Below are 26,352 nucleotides of genomic sequence, written 5' to 3'. Positions count from 1 at the left end.
AAAAACATATCTTACTCATCCTTGGCAGTAATTGTTAGCAGTCTCTCAAAATCTTCTGAAGTCTCCGAAAACCCCACACCAAAGATCTCTCTTACCTAAGAATAAATTTCTTGATCTTCCATTGTCTGCTTTTGCTGTTATGTACTAGACAACTCCAAAACATTTAGACCGCAAGGCAAATGTACGATTAAGATATAAAATGGCCAAACTACCTTTCACAAGCCTTCCCCTTGAAGTGTAACCTTGGTGCTTAGACTGCATTTCTTTTCATAGCAGCAGTAGTAGAGGCAGTCTTCAAAAATCTGTTGTAGTGTTGATATTTCTATCCCTAACCCTTTCTTTACAGGGTCCCCTTGGCTGGGAAGACAGGAGCACCTTACTACAAAAGGGTCCCCAATGCCTGGACCTTCATTCCTTCTGGAGTTCACAGAAAACAAAAGCAACTATAGGAGGGACTTCCCACATGGGAAATGGGGGGAGGACATAGAATGATTGACAATATCAGCAAATGAGGCTCAGTGTAATAAGACTCCGAAAAAATGGAATTTGCTGATACAGGGCCAGTGACAAGTTACCCCACAGCAGTGGGCTACTAAGTTAAGAAAAGTTCGGAGTGATGACAACATTGCCTGCACACTTACATGTCTTAGTGTCTACACTGGTACCACCGGTGTTCCATTTTCAATTTTCTGTTTCTGTCAGGAAGATCAGAAATCATGTAAAGCTGAAATTTTGGGTTTATCATTCAACTCCAAAAGATGACCTACAAAACCAGGTTTGTATTGTCAATCCACATATATATGTCAGTGTTAATTTTCTCTCTTCTCTACTTGGTGAACACTGTAGGGATACTCTTCCTATGCCTTCAATCAATGACTTCTCCTGGATCAAGGTCACTCATTGGCTTTTCATGTTTCAAGGACACTCCGTGTATTTGGTCTAAACCACCACTTTACTCCTTCTCAGAAAACTACAGTTTTCTCCCTGGGCTGTCACCTGTCTCACTCTTCCACAGAGGAAAGCTATACTTGTTTGTGCATCGAAACAGTGTCAGCTGGCCTATGACTTCCCCTGAGACCCCTGAAGAGCACATGCTCTTCCCTGCACTACAACCAGTGACACAGGGCATCAGCATGAAGAAGTACTTTCATGTCTTGTGTAATGATGCAAAGTAAACCACGATGTAATTCTGTATATGACATGCTCATAAATTAATGACCTGATATTCGAAATGACCCATCACTGGATGAAGAAAAGATTGTTTATAAAGAGATAATCAGTATTTTCAAAACTGAATAAAACACTTGATAATCATAAAAAAGTTTTCTTTCAGACTATGCAATCTGTTTTCACAGTAAACAAAGCCTGCTTATATTGTGCTATTTAAAATACTTGGCAAAATCTTCTAGTAAGGCAGTAAATAGGAAAAGTTAGACCTAGATCTAACCACAACTTCACTGTTACGTAAGTTAAAACGGACAAAACCTCAAGATTCATGGAAGGCTTTCACACGCAACAATTCCTCCACAGAACTGGCAGGTTCTCAACATGCCCTAGAATATGGCCCATTACAAATCCACTGAGAGTGAAAAAGAGAATTTACAAACCCAAATAAATATTTCAATAACAGCACTGAAAAATGTAAATATTATCATAAAAAGAAATTATCATTTTATACTCAACTTACTGAAACAGTTTATTTATATACCAGAATATTTTCAAATTTTGTTTTATTACCTCAGTAGGAGCTCAGAAAATGTCAGTCAAACAACTGAACAGGCAAACAGTATGGCCATTATGTTCTCAGTAATAGTCTACACACAATCTTGGCTCAAAATATGACGATGCAATCATTACCTACTTAACACAGCTATCTGTGGTATTTCTAAGTCATCAGCTACTGCAATATTCAGACATGAAAAAATGTTTTGTCATTACACAATGTCTTTCAATCAAAACATCTCGTCTACATGACCTTAAACAAACTGATGTTATATAAAGTCACTCATTAAAATACTAGCTTATTTAACCTTAAAATAACCATCAAACTGAAGTAAATACCATTTCATTCTTCAAGAAGTTGGGTCTTGATATCCTTAATTTCACTGGAATATTTTCTGTACAACCAAAAAGGACATTGCAGTATCACAGAAGAATTAAATTATATAAAATTCTGTAACATTTGGTGTTTAACTCCTGTGAGGCAAGTCCTTTGAAATCTCCCACAGCTTTACTCCTGCTTGGGAACACAAGATATTGGTAAAAGTAAGACTTAGTGTATGCAGTGGGGAATTTCTACAGGATATTCCATGAAATACTCCAATAGACAGACAAAAGACCTACACTATTATTTTTACATGATAATTTCTGCATCTTAAGTTTCCAGCAATATCAGCGTACCAGATAACCTAAGATTAAGATGAAGCAGGTTCTGAAAAGAACCAATCTAAATGCAGAAGGGACAGTATTCTTTCAGTAAAGAGGATCAGCAAACTTGGAGCAGAAGCAAACCAAGCTAGTGAGCTGGCAGACCAAGCTGCTTGTAAAAGCTGCAAGAAAGTGATTTTTGAGGGGGTAAAGCAATTAGGAGAGTGCCTAAGTGCAACCGGAGGTGACCTGTGCAGGCAAGACTATTCATTAACAGATTAAGAGGGGAATGAGAATTGTGATGATGAAAACAAAGGCATGACCCACACATAGAAGAGATGAAAGAATGGGCAAGTCTACTAGACAAGGATAGAGAGCTTGCTGAAGCTAAGCAGGTCAAGGAGGACATCAACAAGCACCGCTTAGGTATGAGTGAAGATGAAATCAGAGAAGCAGAAAGCAGTGGGGGAGTAGAAGTCATAGGGATAAGATGTTTGATGTAGAGGAAAGAGGATGGAGCAGAGAATGGAGAATTAAGTCTTGGTTCTGACAGAAATAAAGCCTCAGTTCAAGCAATTCAGTTCTTCAAGGACATTATTATCCTAGACTAAGGGCGAGGCACATGGTGGGTTCCAGTTTGGGGGCAAGTGAGTAGGAAAAGGAGAAAAGACTTCAGAAAAGTGGAAGTATTTAGAGAAACACAGTACTTACTGTTAGAGAAACAGTACTGTTTAGATAAACACAAGGTGCTGTGCAGCCTGCTCTAGGTGACCCTGCTTTGGCAGGGGGTTGGACTAGATGACCCACAGAGGTCCCTTCCAACCCCTACCATTCTGTGATTCTGTGATTCTGAGGTTATTTGTGTGATACTACTGCATTTGCTTAGCTGAAGACCGACATTCAAATGCAGATGAGTTGCAGAATTACATTATTAAATCTGAAATTGAGAGTTAACATAAAAAAGAGTTCTGCATTGCTATTTCACACACAGTTGTTTTCAAAGGAATAGACTAGCAATCTTGAACAAATGTAATTCATACAGGAATTTTAGAGGACAGGCAAGAGCAAAGGGAGAATTTCTCTGAAATTATCTCTACCCACAGAACTGGCCATCTACTGTCACGGTGGCTGTTCCCTCTTCATACTTTTTATACATCAAGAGCTTAATGGTTAAAGCAGTCTCCTAGAAAGCTGACCTGGGTTCCTTCTCAGCCTGAAGGCATCCAAACCACAAGCCTCACAGCCCAAGTGTATGTTTCTTACATACGCACAATCCACACTACTCAAGAACCAGGCAGCATGTTTTTTGTAACACTTTTTTTTTTAACCTGTATCTAAAATATGCAGAATGTACTATCTGCAAACCAGCCAGGGGACACCAGAATACATATCTGCACCTTCACTCCCAAGTGCTTTAATCAACAGACAGGCTACAAAGTCATGATTCCTTTAGGTCACTCCTTCTTTGTGGATTTCTTGCATTTTGGCAGCATCTGATTTTTTATTTTCTGTCTGTAAATCATAATGATGTTAGATATACATCTCCCAACGGCAGTTGCCATTATCCAGATTACTCCACATCCTATGGGTACTCTCTTTCTGGTGAAGAAGGAAAATGAAGAGGAGGACCAACTGCCACTGTGGTCTTACACACGAGCTGTGCCCAAATCCCACTTACACATAAAAACGCTTATCTGGGATCTTGCCACTAGTTCTCAAAACAGTAAAGGAAAAATAACTACACTCCCTTCCCTATTTTTGTTAATATTAGGGTTTTTTAATATTAGGTGTTTTAGAAATTTTTTCAACTATTTCAAAAAATATATGCAAGTTGTATTTAATTGGTAGTATTCTGGATGAATTATTGTGGGGGATGGACCCTGGCTAGAGACCAGGTGTCCACCAAAGCCGCTCTATCATTCCCCCTCCTTAGCTGGACAGGGGAGAGAAAATATAATGAAAAGCTCATGGGTCTGGATAAGGACAGGGAGAGATGATTCACCAATTGCTGTCATGGGCAAAACAGACTTGACTTGGGGAAAAACTGATTTCATTTCTAACAAGGGGCACAGCTTGCCTCACCATGGTCTCCTCTACAGGCTGCAGAGGAATCTCTGCTCCAGCACCTGGAGCACCTCCTCCCTCTTCTTCTTCACTGACCTTGATCTGCAGGGTTGTTCTCTCACATATTCTCACTCCTCCCTTTGGCTGCAAAATGCTGTTATGCAGGTGGGTTTTTTTTCCTCTTAACTATGTTATCCCAGAGGCATTATGTTGCTACAATGCTGGCTGGGACTGGCTCTGTCGGACATAGGGGAAACTTCTGGTAGCTTCTCACAGAAGCCACCCCTGTAGCCGCTGTGCTACCAAAACCTTGCCACACAAACCCAGTATAATTATTACCTCATTGTCACTCCTAGATGAAACTGAAAAATAGCACATCACTCAATGCCAAATACAGCATAGATTTCCTACCTTCAATAACTCAGAGAAGAAGCAAAATTGGACAAATCTCCTCTGCTTATAAATTTAATTTTCCTGTGTCTTCAGTTGGAAAGAAAATCTAGACATCTCAGACCCTTGCTAGAAGCTGGGATGAATCCTTTTTTTTAAAAAAATTAGTAGATCACCTCAAGCAGCTACAGAGGCAAGGTGTTATTTAAACACATCTAACTGCTATAAGAGACTCTAGCCAAGCTCATGAGACATACAGAGTGTGGACAAGTGGCTCAGCTGATGGAACTGTTCCCTGAAACACACAGTGATGGTATAATGTTCACCTGACAGTATGTTTGCTAAAAAACCTCACAAAACAAAACAAAAAAAACCAAATGAAACAGATGGAAAACTACTGTTCTGTGGCCTGTGTTTCATCAAATAAGTGGTGTTGTCAACCCCTCTTATTGTGGTTTCTGTTCAGAATGACAAGTAATTCAACAAAAATTTAGAGATGTATCAGTCTAAGTCCTAGCAAGAGTGTATTATAACTGATGAAGTTTTGTGAGTTTCAAAGCAATTCAAAAGTGAAGTCCAATGAAATAGCAGTACTTGGTGAGTAAAAATGTATACACTCCACTGAAAATCACCTTTGAAATACACCCAAAAGAATTAAATATTTCAGCAAAATATAACACATACAAATTCTAGTTAAAAATGTCTGAAACACAAAACAAAAACTTTATTCCCAAACTGTAGACTTCAATTACTATTCATGGAAATACAGGAGTAGTAAATCATCTATTGGAAGTCTTCACCAAAATCCTCAGTTGAAAAATAAACATGTAGAGGAGTATAAAGAAAAGTCTTTACAAAACTAGTGAGGGCCAGAACTATAAAGTTCACATAAATTTTGTTTCCTCCAAAGTGAAGATGTATTAGTATGCAAAATTTCATAAATATGTGATTCATTCTGCATTGCTTTTCTCCCCTCAAAATGGTAAAGAAACATCTAAGTAAGAATTTGAATGTAACCTTACAGTTAGGGCTTACAGTAACCATATACTTTCATATTTTTCATATTTCACACACACAGAATCACACAGAATGGTACAGGTTGGAAGGGACCTCTGTGGGTCATCTAGTCCAACCCCCCTGCCCAAGCAGGGTCACCTACAGCAGGCTGCACAGGACCTCGTCCAGGTGGGTCTTGAATATCTCCAGAGAAGGAGAATCTACAACCCCCCTGGGCAGCCTGTCCCAGGGCTCCGTCACCCTCAGAGGGAAGAAGTTCTTCCTCGTGTTCAGACGGAACTTTCTGTGCTTCAGTTTGTGCCCATTGCCCCTTGTCCTGTCACTGGGCACCACTGAAAAGAGTCTGGTCCCATCCTCCTGACACCCACCCTTGAGATATTTATAACCATTTATAAGGTCCCCAATTTCTTATATTCTTGATCTCTTACTTAAGTAAATTTTTAAAAATAGTAAAATACATGTTATTGCTGGAAAAATGCTCAAATTTCCTCATCACAGACTTAAGAAACTCTTCTGAATATCTATTTGTTTTTTTTCTCATTGCCTTTTTTTTTTTTTACTGAGAACAATTGCATGAGATCAAGTATCTTTGTTCCTTAGGAGATCATCTGCTCCTGCTGCTCATTTACCATCTGAAATCATAATCATCTGTTGGTGACAATCGAATCATCTTCACAGTAACTAATTGTGATGTCACAAACAAATGATTATGATTTCAGGTGGTGAACAAACAGCAGGAACAGATGTACTCTGAAGAACAAAGACTGTAAAGTCATGCACGAATCCCTAGTAATAAAATGTTAGACAAGAAAAACAAAGAGCCTGTCCTTTACAGAGAGGTAGGATTGCTCTGAATGTAATTTTTTTTATCATTAGTTTTTCAGCACTTACTTGTGAGTGTCCCAAAATTGCTGGAAACAGATAAAAGAAAACTGTATTATGGAAAATTGAGGGTGGGGAGGATATAAAAACAATTAGGGTCATTATTTCCTGGTTAAAATTATAATATATAAAAACACTGATACTTTTTTCTTCTATTTTTACATATTTTTGTTCTTGATAGCTCACCTAGAGCTTCTCCTAGAACACATATTGTATGATGTTTGTGATTACCCTATCCAGAAATGTAAAACCGAAATATGTTCCCAAGAAAATGCACTTTGCATTAGGATTCTTTATTTGTTTCGTGTTTTATTTTTGTTGATAACCGCTTAACTCAAATCCGGAGAGATAAATGAGTATTCTGTTGACAGTAAACATCTCCTGTATGGGCTGCAAATGCTTCTGGTCTGCCCACAGTGTCTCAATGTCTCCTCTAGAAGCTTCAGAGAAAAAACTTACTCAACGTCCTTGTTATTTCATGTGTGAAAAATGTATAAGATATCCCAAACCAAGAAACAAATAGCTTCTTGTTTCATCTTTAAGGTTGCGAATGAAAAGGAAAGGTAAATGTTGGGGTTGATGTAGTTTGAGAGTTAGCACGACTAGGCTGCTTAAGCAAAACAGTTAGCATAGCTGGACAGGCCACTGGAAAGGATAGCTAAGAATAGCAATTGAGAAAGTTCTGAGAGTGTACATGATGTGGGTTAGCAAAAACAAGATGTGTTCAAGGACGTGCAGGCGGTCTGTTGCTATTAGCGTTAGTGCATAGTTACCAATCATAAGGGAATATGGGGTGCATGAACAGCGTGTGATTTATGTCTGTAGCCTATCCGAATAAGCGTGATCGCGTGTGCAGATATGAAAAATGTATATAACCACGCAAGCAGACCAATAAATCGGAATCGGCTGTGCAAGGTATCAATGTGTGGGAGTCGTTCCTGTCCCTGCATGGATGCTGAAACTCGGCAGGTAAAGAAGTAAACCTGTGGGAACAAGCTTTGCCAGTGAGCAAGAGGAACAGAAGTGACATTTCCTGCAAGGATAGCTGCAAAAGATCATGATGGAGGGGAACAGGGGAAGTTAATTTTCAAGGATATTTAATAGTGAATACTAAAAATGCATTGAGTGAGTATGTAGGAGGATACAGACGGAAGGGTATTTCCCAGCAAAAACAAACTACATAATAAGGGTACAAGGAAATCTGTTCTTCAACTGTACTAAAATATGTAACTGCTATGATTTCTGTTTTTGTTGGACTAAAGTATACATCTTCACTTCACTATTCCATCTTTATTTCACACAGTTTCAGATGAAGAACTAGTGCATTATGTGCAGAGAGTATCTGCCTGGAAAAGGAAACTGACGCACAGCACATTGTCCTCAGAGGACACAGTTGTTTTCTTGGAACCAAATTACTGGAAACCTGAATAAGAGCTGCCAAATGGTAGATGCAGCCATCTTCGGGCCCACCTCAGATTTTCAAGACCACTGAAAGTTAAGTTCTACGGTCACAACAAATGCAAACTGTACGTTTCTCTTATAAGCAAGGATATAGAAGGGAGGAAGGGGCTCCATGTACCCTCTTTAAAACTTCCTGCAATAATGTGGACAGAGGAAGGGTAGACAGACCTACCAACAACTGTTGCTCTTAAATTTAAGCTAGCATATTCATACCTGACAGGATGTGACATTTTTGGTCTCTAATAGTGGAATTTGTTTGGAACTGCCTAAAAAACCCCCGCTCTTCACAGGTGCATGAGAGATCATGCATGCAAGTGGTCCTTTCTTTCATTCAAAAGGAGAAGACACTTCAAACTTCCTCTCCTTGACTGCAAAGCTCTGAAGTTATCTTGGACTCTGAGGCTTAGGGGAAGATCAACTGGTGTGCGCAGGCAAAACTCGCAATAATAACAGCTCTTCTTCAGGGTTTTTTTATGCATTCCCTGTGTGGCAAACTAGCACATAATATTCTACCAGAAGAAGAGCAGGCAAAGTGCTCACAGGCAAATAGTTACTGACAGACCATCCCCCTCTAAATGTTAGCACAGCATTTCAATGAGTAATCATGTCTCTGGAAAACTGGTGAGAAATATGAAGTGATACTGCGTAGATCTTCTCCAAATGCTGCAATCCCCTGACCTCAAGTCACGTTCTGAAAAACAGGCCTCTTCATAAAGCCATTAAGTAGGAATGTATTAACTGAACTTACCCGTTACCTAAATAACATACAAAAACATTCTGTACATTTTCTATCCAGGAAAATGTATCTGTGGTTCCTTCCTATACACTACAAATAAATGCTGTGATATTTATATGTTGAAAGATCTGCAGTACAGAAACTACTACCGTGGCTTTCTATATAAAATATATAAATATATACTTTCTATATAAAATATATAAATATATACTTTAATAGAGTGCCAATCGATACAGCACATTCATAATTCTATCAGAAAGGTCATTTTAGTCTAGTAATACCAAGACAGGTTTCAATGAGAAACTCAAAAAGAAGACCTATTAGCAATTCATTCAGCCATGGGTGATATAACATTAACACTTTTAGAGAAGAAAAATGCATTTTTAGGTCTTCCATGAATCCTGGATGAGACTGCAAGGCGAAGAAAGACTGGTTTATCCTCTACGTAACTGTAACATATTCATTCTCCTCTTGTGCTTTTATCTGGAAATCACAATTAAGCTGTAAATTTTAAAGGAAATACCCTGTAAGAGAAAGGCCCTTTATGAGGTGAAGAGTTAAAAAGTCAGTAAAGAAAATATATGCCTGTCGATAATATTTTGGGTTCAAACCCCTCCTGTTTTGCAAAAGGACAGCACAGTCCCTCTGAAATAAAAAATGATACACTTTAATAATCTGATTATTATTAATGTTGCCTCTAGATAAGAGCCCTCAATAAAGGAGTTACAGGATGAAGCACAGTGGTCTATGAACAGCAGTGTCAGAAATAACTGCTCTATGTCTATTGACATGCTAGCTATGTCTCCTTTGATTTACAGTTTACTTGGAGATCAGAAGAACGGAAATGAAGGCATCTAGAAAAGTCTTTTGTGCACTAGAAAAGCATCCCAGAATGAAAACCTGTTTCTGTACCATAGCCCATGGTGGCTGCAAAAAGTTCTGTAAGCAGGTATATCTGTGAAAAATAAGTTCATTGGTCAGAACAGGTTTAAAACATAATTTTTGTTGATCTTGTTTCCTGTTGAGTGAATTTACCTTTGTGCTCTCCTTCTAGATCTGGATTTACATATATAACTGCCAAAATGTTCTTGCCAGATGAAGCCTGAGAAAGGGATTGTTTTTTCTTTCTGGTGTAGTAGATGGGTGTAATGTCATCTATAAATCAGTTTGCTACAAGACACTGCAAGGATAGGACAGAAAAGCTAGAGGTCTTATGCTGCCATCCCAAACTCCAATATGTTAACATTTGAAGATGTTAACATTTGAACACGTTTCACAGGCCATGTGCTTAGAGATTTTGACAATGCAAACAGAAATTATCTAGAAGTATTGATGGGGATTAATGATAGGGCTGGAAGGAAGCAATCAGTAAGAAGTCTCAGATCTTGTAGAATCCTTCCTTTCAGGGAAACACAATGGCATGTGCTGAACCCAAGATTGCTTTAAATACTAGCAAACTTTCGTGCAAGTTGAAGCACAAATTATTCACTGGGTCTAGTGACTGAGAAGACCGCATACATACTGGAACACTACTGAACCCCTTGAAACCTGCTTTTATGACCATGTCCTTCAGACGTATATGGGCAAAAAATAGAAGATAGCTCATGTGTGTGTCTGTCTCTTGTACAATCCTTAGCTGAGGGAGATAATGTTTGGGACTCTTGAGAAGTTCAAAACTCAACACAGTTCTAGCAAAGAATCCAGGGCTCATGGAAAATTGAAGGAAGTACTGTTTATCTTTACCACTCTCAACAGCAGAAGTCTAGTTATAGAGTCACAAAGGTCTGTCCTATTCATTACCTATTGTAGTGAAACTGAAGTCAGTCTTCACCAACAAGGTGTCTCACACCTTTGTGTCTATAAACAGAGCTCAAGGAAGACAGAAACTACCAGTAGCAGACCTTGATCAGAGTCAGGGACCTCCTGAGAAATATTCAGCCCATACAAGTCCATTAGACCAAATGGGATACATCTCAGCGTGCGGAGTCAACCAATTTATGTCATTGTGAGGCCACCGTCTCTTGTCTTCAAAAAGTCACAGAGATCAGGAGAGGTCTCCAATGCCTGGAGAAACGCATCATCATCATTATCAAAAGAAGCAGGCTGGTCAGCCTCACTTTAGTCTCTGGCAAAATCATGCAGTAAGTCCTCTTAAAGCTACTTGTGGGCACACAAAAGCGAAAAAAGTAATTGGGAACAATCAGCACTAATTTACCAAGAATGAAAAAAAACTTGAACAACCTGATTACTTTCTATAATCAAATGACTGGATTTATGAATGGAGAGGAGTGGATGTCATCTACTTTGGCTTTAGCAAGGCTTTTGACATCATAGAATCACGCAATCATAGAATGCTTTGGGTTGGAAGTGACCTTTACAGGTCACCTAGTTCAACCTCCCTGCAGTGCACAGGGGTATCTTCAACTAGACCAGGTTGCTCAGAGCACTGTCCAGCCTGGCCTTGAATGTTGCCAGGGATAGGGCCTCCACTACCTCTCTGGGCAACCTGTTCCAGTGCCTCACCACCCTCACGGTAAAAGATTTCTTCCTTCTATCTAGTCTAAATCTACCCTCCCTTAGTTTAAAGCCATTACTCCTTGTCCCATCACAATAAGTCCTGCTGAAAATAGTTGCCCCACCTTTCCTATAGGCCCCCTTCAGGTACTGGAAGGCTGCTGCAAGGTCTCCCCACAGCCTTCTCTTTCCCAGGCTGAACAGCATCAACTCTCTCAAGCCTTTCCTCACAGGAGAGATGCTCCAGCCCTCGGATCATTTTTGTGGCCTCCTCTGGACCCGCTCCATCAAGTCCATGTCCTTCTTGTGCTGGGCTCCGGAGCTGGACGTAGGACTCCAAGTGGGGTCTCACCAAAGAGTAGAGGGGCAGAATCACCTCCCTTGACCTGCTGGCTTGATGCAGCCCAGGATGTGGTTGGCCTTCTGGGCTGCGAGCGCACTTTGGTGGGTCATGTCCAGCTTTTCATCCACCAGCACTCCCAAGTCCTTCTCGGCAGGGTTGCTTTCAATCCTGTCATCCCCCAGCCTGTGTTTATACCGGGGGTTGCCCTGACCCAGATGCAGGACCTTGCACTTGGCCTTGTTGACCCTCATGACGTTCACACAGGTCCACTTCTCCAGCTTGTCCAGGTCCTTCTGGATGGCATCCCATCCTTCTGGTGTGTCAACTGCACCACTCAGCTTGGTGTCATCTGCAAACGTGCTGAGGGTGCACTCAATCTCGCTAAGTCATTGATGAAAATGTTAAACAGCAGCGGTCCCAGTACAGATCCCTGAGGGAAACCACTTGTCACCAGAGTCTATTTGGGCATCGAGCCATTGAGTACTACCCTCTGGCTGCGACCTTCCAACCAATTCCATAGCCACCAAACAGTCCACCTATCAAATCTGTATTTCTCCAATTTAAAGAGAAGGATGTTGTGAGGGACAACATGTCTCTCATAGCATTCTTGTATCCAAGCTGTGATGTTAAGAGTCTAGGCAGATGAATTACTAGATGATGAAAATCTGTTTGGATGATCAGGCTTAGAGGACAGTGGTAGGCTTTGGGGGAATCTAATAGCAGCTTTCCAATACCTAAGAAGAGGTTGCCAAAAAGATGGGGCCAGGCACATTACTGAGGTATGTAGCAGAAAAACAGGAGATCATAGTCACAAACAAACAAAAAACATAATTAAGCATTGGAACAGGCTGCCCAGAGAAGCTATGGAAAATTTGTTCTTGGGGAACTGGAAAAAAGATATAAGCAAACTTGTCTGAACTCTGTACTGACCCTGCTTGGAGCAGGCAGTTTAGATGACCTTCTAAAATCACTTACAACCTGTCAGATTCAGTGATTCAACGAGCAAATAAAAATCTCCTTGCTCTTGCACTCATTCATACCTATACTCACACAGAGGACACTCAAGAGTTAATTCATCTAATTGCAATAAAAACCCTAAAACATTTACAAAAAGCATTTCAATTGTCTTGAATAATCCAAATCCTACAGAGACAAAGAGAAGTATAACTACAAATTTAGAAAGCAATACTTACTGTTACTTGTTGGCTCAGGAAACCCAACATTCTGGCCGTTCCAACTCTTGTTTTCTCCAAGCTGAAACAGGTAGAAAAAGACAAATAAGTAAAGAGCAAACTACTCCTTAAACAGAACATTCATGTTTATAAATTTAGTTGAAAGATTCTAAAAAGAACGACTTGGGATTGCCACATCTGTTCACAAAACATTGCTAACACATCTTCATTTTTGTCTAAGATAGGTTATTTGAGGAATGTACCCTTCATGAATAAACATTAACGACTATTGCCTAACACTGAAATATAAATGTTTCCCCGAGGATTAGGCTCAACTAAATATGTTACCAAATCAGACTTAAAATCAAATGTTTTAAGCAGCTCTCAACTGAAAACACGCACAGACAACAGAGAAATTCTAAAACAAGAAGATCCTAATATCTGCCTATGAAAGAATGCATAAACACTACAAAGTACTCTGGGTGTAATTTTAAAATATTTACTTGCTAGGAATCCATTTAGTTACTGAAGTGGAAGCAAAAAAAGATTGCAATTTTCCATTATTTTAATATATAGACTTCTCTGAGGAAGCTACCTGTCTTCAAATAGATTTTAACAGCGGGTATTCTTCTGACACAGAAAAGGGGAGCAATTAACACAGCAGTTCAAAATGAGGCCATTCTTGAAGTCTACACAGTAAATAAGATGGCAGTGTTCTAGATTTACGTGTGAATGTGGATAAACAAGTCCAAGTATTCTTCACAAACTAGTAGCTATTGCAACAAGCCCTATGAATGTGAACAAATGATCCTTCTCAGGCTTCACTGGGATTTTGTACGCAAACAGAAAATCTCGCAGCAAGGCAGTCTATTTGCCACGACAAAGTTGTAGTTGTTTGTGCTGGGAGATGAGGTTGACTGGAAAGCAGAAGAGGCAAAAAACCGAGGATCACCGTCTTCCAGGGCACTTTGTAACTGCTGTCTTCAGCACTCTGCACAACCATTACTGATTTCTTCCAGGAATCAGACTACACCAGAAAAGAGCAGAGTCTTCACTTCTTTGCATTACCTAGATTACCTGTTTACACGTGCTGCCATCAGCACCATGCATAGCTCTTCTGCCACCCTTAGGTCTTCATTAAAACAACGAATATAGTCACATTTTATGCACCGAGTTTAAGGAAGAAACACTGAATTTGGTTTTGCCTTTTTTTAAGGGAGAAGGATGGGGATGAAAGGACTGTGGGAAGAGGGGGAGGCAGTGGAAAAAGAAGTTTCCTTTTTTAAAAGCAACACAAGTGAAAATTGTCCATTTAGATGCCAATCTGATATGTCAGCTAATCTACACTGGGCCCCATTTTGGATTCAAAGAAAGAAACAAGTATCTTCTAATGGTACATCTTTATTGTGCAATTTATATGGAAAGAATTTTGCAATTGCTTAAATTGGTAGAGATCTAAGGGCTATTTTCCCTCTTCACCAGCACAGTTTAGTTTAAGAATTATATGCTTTCATCTACACAAACTTGTGTATCTGCTTTAAATATGTTCAGTCTGTTATACACAGAAGATAAAGCCAGATGTTCTAGATGTTTTATGTCCTTAACCCCAACAAAGCTATAAAAATTTGTTCTATGATCTTGAATACTCCCACTACATAAAATTTGAGTAGTTCACATTTTTTGCATACAGTATCATGTTTGCTCATTGTATTCAGAATAATACTAGGCCATTGTATGCTATTCTGTCAATTCTAAGATACCTATGTCTGCAAGTATGTATTTAAACCATTTGTTAAAGACAATGCACCTGTAAGCATCAGTTTAATAAAAATAGGGAACGGAAGCAGCAGTGCCCCTTTTTAGCCACTCAATTTTTATTTAAGGATTTCATGGTAACCACAAGTTTCCACTGTGTAGAGCTCTCCACAGCAACTATGTTGTGGGCTGAATTTTTTCAGGCTTTATCTCTGAAAATTACCGAGTAAAAATAGTTCAGCCAATCTGAAATCCAATATTGAAAAACTGTGTTTTCCTAGCAGAAAAAAAATTAACTTTTCTGTTTTGCTTTGTTTTTCAAAAAGCCCTTTGGCCAAATTGGCAGTGAAGAAAAAGTTGAAACTGGTAGAAAGCATCTTCTACAGCAGAAAAATCTCAGCATTCTGGTGAAAATGAACTATCATTTGACTCTGTCATAAGCCTGTTCTAAAATGGCTATGACCGCACAGTGTGTTCTCACTAGAAGCACCATCTAGCCTCCAGCTACTCTGTTTAGAGTACTGTACACTTGTATATGACTAAGATATATAGTGAAGAACATAGTGAAGATGAATGTGAATACATAGAGTCGCTGCTCTCAAAGGAGAGGGAAACAGAAGGAGGTGGAGCCAAGTAACCAGTAAGGCATTTATTTTTCCCTGGCTAGGAGTACAGAACGTCTAGAACAGAGTATCTTCCTATATACATATTGTTGTGAAATTTTTAAGAAAAAGAAAGGGTTTTTCAGAAGATATATACAGAGATATATACTATATTCAGAATTATCATGTGGTCCCTAGAAAAACCCAGCAGAACATTCTGTTGACCTAGGCTTGCTGGTGCAGCCCGGCAAACATTTAAACTATGATCAAAATACATACATGCAGTGAACTCTGCATATAACAGAAGCTGATCAGAGTCCACAGCTGAGCCAAATACCTTACCAAATATCTTTTCAGGACACAAAAGGCAAAATCTTAATTGATTACAAAACATTCCATCAATAAACTCAAGACAGGAGAGGAGTGCTAAGTTGCACATCACTAACATGGATATACATGCCTGCAACACAGAGGAATTTAAAAGGTAATTCCCTCTCCACAAATTAAAAAAGACACACATTTTCTTTTTCAGTCATCAAACCTGAAAAGGCCATTATTTTTCTGGAATGCTTTTAGTGCATACGCAACAGGAATACAAACACTGACTACTATGACTACTTCATGTATGAAAATTACTAACATTCCTCTCAGTCCTTTCATGGATGCCCAAAATGGAATAAAAGCAAGAGACACGTTCATCCTGATTTGCAAGCAGAAACAGGCGCACACTTCACATGTACACTTTTGCACACACACTATCTTCTGGAACTACATTTCTGTTCTTAATTACTCTTACAGGAGGAGAGGCTACATTTACAACTGTAGCTATAGAGCTGCAGCTAAATGAAGGTTGATCTCTGACAAGCAGCCTCCTGAAACAGGGGGTGGACAAGTTTAAGCTTTTGTTCTTACTAAACGATTCACTGATACAGCTAACAAATCTAGACAAGGGCAAAATATGGGCATCATAACAATTGGTTCTCACCTTTTCTTGCTGGTCTTGAAGAGGAGTAGAGGCTTTGTAACCCAGCTGTAGCAACATTGCTTCTGCTGCATTTCTTTTAGCTATTTTCTTGTTTGGGCCTGTTCCAGTAGTAATCTCATTGCCTACTTTTACCTTAAAAAGAAAATAATGATCATAATCTTGATAAATGCAATACTCCTTCATACCACCATGTAATAATCTTGCTGACCTACCAATAACCGTCAGCTCCTCTGATGAAGATGCAGTCTTGGAAAAGTAAGAAAAGAGCAGAAGGGGACTACAATACCGCTTCACACAGACGAACTTGTTTAGATTTTTCAGAAGGTCCCCAAACTCATACCGAGGAGCTAGATTTTTCTGTATCTCCTTGCACACACAGTTGTCTCTCTCTTCCACCCCATCCTCCCTGCTGAAGATCTCCCCCACTCTTGCTCCCCCCTCTTTCTTAACGTGGGAAGTGCTACAGGAATTGGACTTCCTCTTCCTTGCAGGAACGTTGTCTGCAGCAGCTCCCCAGCATCATCAGGACAGTCCAGAAGAATGGAGAGAGAAACAATGACCTGGAGACTTCAATGACAGTGGTTTCCAAAGAAAGATGAAAACCATATTCACATTCCTTCCATTCTGTTGCACTGCAAGAAACACGGGGGCTGGGGGCTTCCGCACCTACACCTGACAAGCTTTCATCAAAATAATCTCTGGAAAGAGAGCTGCTTGTTGGAACTGCAGTCTGCACTGCACAAAGGGTTTCTGACAAATGTCTGTCACAAAACTAGAAGAAGTTAAAACCTCAAAATAAAGACAAATTATAGACAATGGACATCCACAAAGACCGAGGCTCTACCGTATTCCTCAGGTTTGGCACCATTCTTAAACTACTAGGAGATGGTTTGTGGTATTAGCATTGTCATTGCTATTCACTTGTGTAACACTTGTAGCTCTTTGATAGCTATATTTCACCCTGTCCATTAAGCCATTTTATTTGCCAAATTATCTCTAAAAATAGCGTATGGTTTCAAAAGCATGGAAATCAAAGTAAAATAAAAATAATAAAATAGCCGAGGCAATTTGAATATAAGAAACCTCAGAGGTCAAAGACCTGAAACAGTCTGAAAGAAGCTTTAAAAAAATAGTAAAAACATAAATGTTAAATAAATAATAAGTCATTTAGTAATTTATGTTTTTCTATAATTATTCACTTTCCTCAAATTATCATGTACAGGCTTTCCTAAAACTTTTCCTATATGTTTACTCAAATACCTATAAATTCTAAATACAAAGAAGGTGTTGTAAATAAATAATAATGATCATGAATGTCCCTTAAAAGTACATATATAATTAAACAAAAAGATTCGGCTACCTAAATCAGAAATATTAATAATTTTGACATAAAAGCTTTATCTTCTATGCAGTTCCGCAATTAGAAAACAGCCAATCTGCTACAAGTTTATATGCAATAAAATTGAGGGACTTTAATCGGACAAGACAAAATGATAATTTATAACATAGCTCACAATAAATCAATGCACTGCTATTTCTCAGACCTGTAAAACTGGTTTAGCTATTATTATAACCTCTATCAAAGATTAAAGGTCTGACTACAAAGAGAAAGAGCTTTCTGAAATTAACTTTGGGAACAGAACACCAGCTAATGTCATCAGAGGTTTTCTTCTGTTTATCTAGTGGTCAGGACAAGTAATTGGATCCATTTCATCACATCTAAACTTGCTCTTTGTGTGACAGATAAAAATGAACATATTATCTCTGGATATTTTACTTCCACATTCAATTAAATTAAATGAAAACATTGCTTAAGTAGTTTATACAAAGGGTTTTTATTCTGATAGCGTTTTTTTGCATGTCATAATGAATCCACTGAGACTTCCTGAAGGAAGGAAAAACAGCAGTATGATTTTAGTGTGAAAATATCACAAAAGGGTAAAAATGGGGCTATGGTGTCTAAAAGTATACTTAATAAATCAACTGATCTATGTCATTTCTTTGACTCTTTCTCCGACTAGTCTTCCTATACAAGGGAATCTTCTACGTACTCACTGCTTTTCATATTTTTTTTTTATTCAAACCAAAGATTTTGCCATTATTGAGACTCCAATGGAAAATGGAATTCTCAGCCCACCTTTCTAACGCTGGACTGCGTTACACAGTCCTCTTCTGACGCCTCACACAACCATCTCTAACCGCGGGCACCCCCACGGGGGTCTGAGCAAGGGAAAAGTGGTGGTCTGTGATAGGATCAGTCTTTTTCAAATAATTTCATGTAGCATAAAAAGCTGAAAATCCAAGTTTATACTCATAAATCAGACTCTGCAACAAAACGAACCCAATATCTTCTTTTGCTTCAGAGAGAAGAATAAATCACCAGGAAAGACCACTGAGGTCTAAGGAAATGAAGGTTGCTAGCCTATCTTGATTGACAAGAAGGAGGAACAAAGATTTAAGTGAAATCACAACTAAGTTTCTGGAGAAGGAGGTGCTGGAACGTCAGAAATTCTGCTTGTGATCAGAAGTGACGCTTTGGTGTGGTTTGTAGACAACAAGTCAAAACATGTTCAGGTATGCTGTTCTGAATTGTTCCAGCACAAACTTACCCCTGAGTGAAAACACAAGAGAAAAGAATTCTTTCCTGTTCCTAATCGTCCCTAAACTGCTGTTGTGCTGTCTAACACAATATCACGGCTATATCAAATCTTTGTGAATGTTCTTAATTTAAAAATTAAATAAACATTAATGATCTATTGTTTCTGTATTAGGTCCAGAGCCTTTAACTGGACAGGCTAAAACACTTGATGGAAGGCTTTTTTTATGGTATTTCAGATATGAACAAAGCCACAAAGAAACTGAAAATCTGAGAAGATTTACAACACTATTTTTTTAAACCAAAATGCTTGGTAATATGGAGATGTTCATTTTTCAGAGTACCTGTTTGTATTGCAATCCTCTGATCAACAATAGCAAAAAAAACTTTTATTTTTCAAAAAGACAAGTTAAAGTAAATAAATCATGAACCATCAGGGATAAAGGCAGAAACCATCAGGCGAATTAAAAATAAGAAGAGTATAAAAAAATGCAAAGCCACTATAAGAAAAGCATCCAGAAGGTACATAACCTAATTGCCATTTGTTTCATCAAGAGAAAGAAGAAAGTCCAGATAGGCTTTCTGATGCTCTAGTTCATACTCTTCTTGTATAACTGATTGTAAAAGAGCTAAACACAGAGCGATCCACCTCATATTATGCCAGCATTTTGCTTGCGTTTGAACATAACATAGCACAGGCATTATCTCTAACGTGACAGCAGATGATACCTGCATAACAAACTCTCGACGGCGAGGCATTCCTCTCTCTGAAAGAAGAACATACTCCGGCTCCTTCTCCTTTTTGGCCTGCTGGATCTGAGCCAGACGACTGATGGGATTCATTCCTTGACCATATTCTGGTCCAGTCTAAAAGAGGTTTAAAAGAAAGAACCATTATTTCAGCATATATCCATACAACTATTACACTGCTTCAATAAATCATTTACAAGGGTTACCTCTTCTTTAATACTCCCTTTGAGAGAAAAAGTAAATTTCTTCCTGTTTTCTGATCACGAAACAGAAGATAAGAATCCTCAAGCTCAAAAACTGTGGCAAAAAATATGCACTTAGTGTCTGCCACTGTTACAGGTAGTGTGCATACCTAGCATTCGCAAGCTACTAATACCCTCCTCTACCCACGGAGGTCCTATGGGGGTGGATGAAAACTAGCAGATTCATCAGTCAATTTTATCTCACTACCCCATTTCTATGACCCTTCCCCCTAACCCCTTAAAATAGGTTGCTACAATGCTGGAACATGCAGTATGCTAAGAAGAGGTGGGATTTACATGGGGACAAAAAAGATTTGCCATATGACAAGGAAGCTGCCGCTCTCAGCACTCCTGCCTTTCATCCTACAACGCAACTAACAGTGTAGAAGGTTTACTCTGTTGTGTGTCATAGGAATTCACCCTCAAAATACTTTTATGTAGTGAAGCTAGAGAGGAGTACCTCCAATGGCTAGAACTGCTGCCATTTTGTGAGCCACCCACAAAGTATTTCAAATGCTTAACAGACAATAATCCTCACAATAACAAGTCCAAGCATACGGTTGGTGGGAGAATTGATCTGATGCGTGGAAAACAAAAGGACTGAGAGACTGGTCTGTCCAAGAGTACATAGACAAGTGAAAAACCACAGTCCTTACAAACTATGTAGTTCTGAAATGATTATAGTACGTTATTATTCACATGGCAAATGCTCTCTAAAAGCAAATAGCTATGAAAATATTTGTTTGTAGATCTTAAGGAGAGGAAATTCAGACCCCAAAATATCTATCTGAAATCTTATTTAACTGATTTATGTACCATAACACAAAGAACGAACTTGCAAATGTAAATGGCATTTGAATGTAGAAATAGTTTTACGTTATTGAGATATTTCCTTTTCATGAAGCCAGTGGCAGAATAAGAGAAGATCAGCAGTCGTGCTTGTTTTAGCTTCTCAAATAAGAACAAACAAGTGTTTAAGAACCTAAAGCGATGACCAGCAACTGAAGGCAAAGACCAGAGAGGCATATTATACTAAGAAAGCTGTGCAGCGAATCCTACATAGCATAACTGCTGACATTGTTAGAGAAGATGTAGGTGAAAGAATTAAGGCAACGTCATGCACAAGGGAAGCTCTGTGAGCAAGGAGTCAGGCAGAGAAAAAACGCAGAGCAGGCTAAATAAAGTGCAGGCCATAAGATATAGCCTCATAAACTTATATACAAATAATAAGAAAATATTGTTGTGACTTTTTTTGATGCTCAAAACATGCAGGCTAAATTAAAAGAAATGCGGAACTTGAAAGCATTTCAGATGTTTGGAAATTCAGAAAAAAAAATCTTCTACATATCTAGGTTATTTTGACTACTGACATCTCTTTCTAACATGACCAGCTTTGGATAATTCAATTTCAGATTGTAATATAAATAGTATATGGTAATATAAGAGATCTTCACATTATTACACCCCTAGCATCTTTCCTGAGAAAAACTTCCCAAAATGAGACAGCCAGAGCCAACAGCCTTTTCAGACCTTGCAGCTTTAAAGCTGCTTTAATGCTGATGGTTTTCCATTAAATAATTTTTTACGCTCATTATTTCCTAGAAGTTTTTGAGAACTAGATCCCCAGAATTTCAGTAGGAGCCAGGTATCTAATTAACCTTTTTTTTTTGTTTTTGAAAAAATCACTCACTGTGTTTTGAAGGCAAATGAAAAAAGGACAATGATGAAGTCAGTCCTTTGTACATTTTCCAAACCCAGTTTCGCACTCTCCAAAGTATTTGCTTTTTTTAGATGGCTTTTCTGTTGGCTGCTCCTACAGAACTCTGCACTTGCTGTATTGAGGACACAGATTTCTAATGGTCATACTTTTAGTAAAGTAAGTACTGATTTACTTATTTGTGCATTCTATAATGTAACACTCAGTGAGGACTGAGTTCAAGCCACACTGGTATAGTGCTGTCCAGCCTAATATAATGCAAGCCATGGACATAACATCATTCAGAAAAATAGAAGATTTTTTTTTAAACTAACAAGAGACAAATACAGAAAAAGAAATTAAATTTAGGTCCTAAAACTATATTTTGAAACACTGGTTTTGGACATCACAGTTTCCTGTTTTTTCCTGCAATTCCTGACCTGCATAGTATGGGCCTAAAGTGACTCTGTAAAGCCAGAGAGAAAGTGAGCAACTCTCCACCGTTATTTACACTGACCTAAAATAAGTATGAAAGGCTATTAATATGCCCTTATGTATTCCTAAATGACTATCCAACATGCCAGACAACAGAAAATCATGTACAAAGAGTTTAACTACTTCCTCACAAAATAATACTTCCTAAAATAAAATAAAAGGTAGCAGATTTTGGCCACTTCCAAAGCCACATCTTCTACACTGAACAGATGACAAGTTAATTTGACTAATTGTTCAGTGCTGAGACTAGGTAGTGATGCTTCGTAGATATATGGACATTATGTTCCTGCTCTAGTTAGATCATTTGGAAGACTAATTAATTCAGATGACCCTTTTGTTTTGTACGAATTTAGGCTGAGTAAACAAAGCAGGGCTAGTCACCATAGACAGACTGAATTGTAGAAGTAGCAATAAATCTACTGCCACCAAGAATAAAAGCACCGTTCAAGAAGCTTGAGCTCACAAGAATCCAGAGCCTCTACAGAAAGCCTCATCAGTGCAACAAGCAGCACATTAATATTCGCTGAGGTGGTGCATGTTTTAATGGAGGGATGGGTCAAAGTCCGCAAGTCCTCCATGGGCTGGTCTCCAGTCAATTTTCTACCTGTATTTGAGAGCTAAAGAGCATTATCAAACACAGGCACAGGAAACAAAAAAAGTACTGTCCTTTGGCGCTTGACACGTGACACACTAGGCTGAGATGTCAACATATTCTTGGCCTTCTTTCAGATCTTTCAAAAATCAAAACAAATTGAAGCTGAAGACACAAAACTCTGGAATCTCCATGAGGGGAGGAAGCTGGACTGTGCGCCATTTCCCCATATATCTACTATCTGATCTCTCTCTCTCCCTCTTCAAACTGGGGAAGGGCAAAAGGCCAGGGAGAGAACCACCACATATGCTAGTAGGGCCTCCCAGAGGAGACGATGCTAAAAATTCACAGAGCTGCTTGGAGGGTCTGATCCTCCACTAGACTTGAACCAAATCTCTGAAGACTTCAGTGATGCGAGCTTGGTTCTTAAGTTGAGCACCTTCCAAGCCATTATGCTTGAGACTTTCACAGTGTTCTCAGAATTTTAAAAAGTACAGGCACATCAGCACAGGTAAGCAAGTAACAGGATCAACAGAAAATGACAAATAAGCCTTTACTGATATAAAATCTGACCAACTCTTGTTACTTTCTGAGAAAACATTCTTAATTCTATCAAAGGTGGACACATACCTTCAATATTGTTTTTGGACGTTTTTTAAAGTAAAGTTTTGGCTTTTCAATCACAGGAAGAGGAGGAAGTTTCTTAAGTTCCTGTAGGACAGCCATTGCAGCACGTTTCTTTGAGAGTTTCTTACTGTTGCCTTCTCCTTCTGCAGTGAATTCTCCCACTGTAACTCGTGTAACAAAGCTCTTCATGTGAGGAGGTCCACTTTCTTTAATCACCTTTTAAGCAAAAGTAACAGTGAGTCAAATCACCCTATAAGGATATCACTTAATGTTTGTATTTCTGCAATGTACTTACTACTAATGTAGTTTTCCAGCTAACTGAAGGCACTTTGATGGGTTTTCATACAATTCAGACAAGTATTAATGACAACATCAGGTTTGAGGATAGAAATTAAGGTTGATCTAACCATCATATTCAGTGTTTCACAGAAAATACAGCAGATCTATATTTTCAAAAACATTTACACAACAATAACACAATATGTAACAATAACGCATATTTAAAACAAAGGCTGCTGGTTTCTTCCTTGCAAGGTGCTTCACGTACTGAAGAAATTCATGAAGGTCCACCAGGCTTTGGCTATTTCTCTCCATACAACATATTCAAAATTATGTTTATATGGCATCACTTCAACCCATTCTTAAATTTGTTCTTTTATCATTAAAAACTCGGATGTTACACCTCATGATCTCAAACTTCAGTATTAAAGGTCTGTACTTTTATGCTGTCCCAGCTGCAGGCAGCATGCCTGCTCTCAACTCTTTCCTTGTCAGAGCACACAACTCAGAGCGATATCCCACACATTTGAGAGGCTGACACAGTCTTGCCTCCATGGCTCTCAACTGTCCCTCCCAACAGCATCAAAAGGAATTATCAAAAGAGCCACCATAACTCTCACAAAAGCCAATCAGTTCTGAAAAGTTTCATTTGCTTATTCCCTTCCAAGCACATTCAGCATGGCAATGAGAAAATCCATTTTAAGTACTTTTCCACTATTAAAAGCTACAATAATGTGAAAAAAATGAAGTTCTGAACACTACCTCCCTTCAGCTCTTTTCTGCCTTCACTTACCCACATACACAGGTCTCCTTTTAGCAGGTTATACTGTTAGGATGCATTCACCAACAAATCACAGCACTGCAAGTGCTAAGATAGCCATCTCTTCACGTATGCACCGTTCACTGGTCTGGACAATGTCTACCAGGAATTAGAGGCCTCATTTGGGAAAAGGTTCAGTTATTTTGTTTGGTGGGCGGAAGCAGCTACCTAATTTAATCTTTGTTACATGTAGTGTGTATAAGGAGACATTAGAGCATCTGACAGGCACCTCTTCGTATTACCTTCAAAATCAATACAAATACATATTTTTTCAGTAGGTGCAATTACATCAAACCATTGTTGAAGAAGTGTAATGCCTGAGTGCAAGGGAACTGAGGTAGAAGTGCTAGGGCCTTCTTCGTGTAATAACTATATTTTTAATGGGCTGAAACCTTCAACCTTAATATTATTACAACATGTTTTGTATTAAAGTTCTTTTTATCAAGGTCATGTCCCTTGCATTATTTAGTTTTGCTGTTACACTGTAATGAGGTCTCCTTAGGCTTGTATTTCTTTTTTAAGCTCCCTTTTGTGGCAAGTTCACCCAGTAAATACAATTATCACAGCATATATCAATAAAAAGACACAAAATGAAAATTAACAGACAACTTTGTCCGCATTTTCCCAGAGTAAGACGACATCTGTGCCAGCATGGGATTTTTCTGTTGTAGTCTGGGAGCGTTCCCACTCTAAGATTCCAGGCAACAATTTCAGAAGTATATTCAAGATTACCTCACTTGGAAGTTGCCCACTAGTGCTTTGCTGCGTGAGAAGGCAGCGGTGCTTTTGAGGCACCGGCCCACGGGAAGTTGCACCGCCTGCACCAGGGCTGGGACGAGCCATCCCTGTGCATTGCTATCCAAGTATTACAACACGTTGGCTGTAAAACATGGCTGAATTAACCTTACTAAGGTCCTTAATCTATTTGTGGTCTTACTAATACCATTATATAGGTGTTTCTACTTACATGCAATATAATGTATTAATAAAATATACAAGAATGTCTATACTGACCAGATGAAAAAGGACAAAATAACGTGCTTAAGAAATATAATTGCTAAGTTCCTAAATTATTAGTTTTATATAAGTTTTCTCACATATATATAAATGCACACAAATATATATATACGAAAAAGAATGTTAATACAAAACCAAGTTATATTTTCATATACACAAAAATATATTAATATAAAACTAATGTATTCCAGTGTGTTTTTTATCTTTTAAACTTTTAAGTATGTGACACAAGGTAAATAATTGCCTGGAAAAGGTTCAAAATCCTTTCTTTGTTAGTGTGTAAATGAAAAAAAGTCTGTGCTGTCAATGGAATGAAACCCATAGGATTCAGATGGGATCCGAATCAAGTTAAACATCCAAATTTGGTAATTTAGCAAAAAAAAATATTTACCTAACAACATTTTTGGTTAACCCCAGATTTTAGATCTTTTTACTCCACATGATTTCAAACAGTTGTGCTATAAGCCTGGGGACAGAAAACACTAAAAAGAAATTCAGCCTTTGCTATCCAAAAACACTATATGCATTAGTACATTAAACTATTTCCTCAGTTGAAAGATACAACCTGAGGACCAAATCATGGTTAATTTAAAGCTGAGAATTTGATTAAGGGTGACAGTTCAATACACTTTTCTTTTTCTGTTCCACTGATTTAAAGAATAACTCCAGCAAGAGAAAACACATGGGGCCAAAACACATCTAAGGTCAAGTTACATCGAGAGTGAATTTGGCTCAATTTAATGAATCATGCTGACAAATGAAAAACAGCAGTACGATTACAAGGAAAGAGCAACGCTTCTTCAATTCTTAATGAGACTCCAGGTAGAAAATTCAAAAGATTACAACAAGATTAAACGGACATCAAAAAAAATTATAGAGGAGACATAAACAGGTCAACAGAAACATGTCACCTATTATAATAATTATAATAATCCATGATGACTTAGAAG

At 38.5% G+C, this 26,352-nt stretch overlaps 1 protein-coding gene across 3 annotated transcripts in view; it reads right to left on the bottom strand.

Moving 5' to 3' along the window:
• The window catches only part of STAU2 (staufen double-stranded RNA binding protein 2), a 180,027-nt gene that overhangs the window by 89,485 nt on the left and 64,190 nt on the right, over positions 1–26,352 (bottom strand). For all 3 annotated transcript variants that reach the window (XM_075416003.1, XM_075416004.1, XM_075416005.1), the window contains exons 8-11: positions 23,290–23,502; positions 19,614–19,751; positions 16,289–16,420; positions 12,968–13,028 (exon numbers count right to left, since the gene is read on the bottom strand). In XM_075416003.1, the coding sequence (XP_075272118.1) occupies positions 12,968–13,028; positions 16,289–16,420; positions 19,614–19,751; positions 23,290–23,502 (544 nt within the window). The remainder of the gene's footprint in view (positions 1–12,967; positions 13,029–16,288; positions 16,421–19,613; positions 19,752–23,289; positions 23,503–26,352) is intronic.

This window comes from Opisthocomus hoazin, chromosome 3 (genome assembly GCF_030867145.1).
Source record: "Opisthocomus hoazin isolate bOpiHoa1 chromosome 3, bOpiHoa1.hap1, whole genome shotgun sequence".
In the NCBI taxonomy this organism is placed as follows: domain Eukaryota; kingdom Metazoa; phylum Chordata; class Aves; order Opisthocomiformes; family Opisthocomidae; genus Opisthocomus; species Opisthocomus hoazin.
Note: the sequence above shows the minus strand (reverse complement) of the source record. Positions and strands in the feature narration are given on the sequence as shown.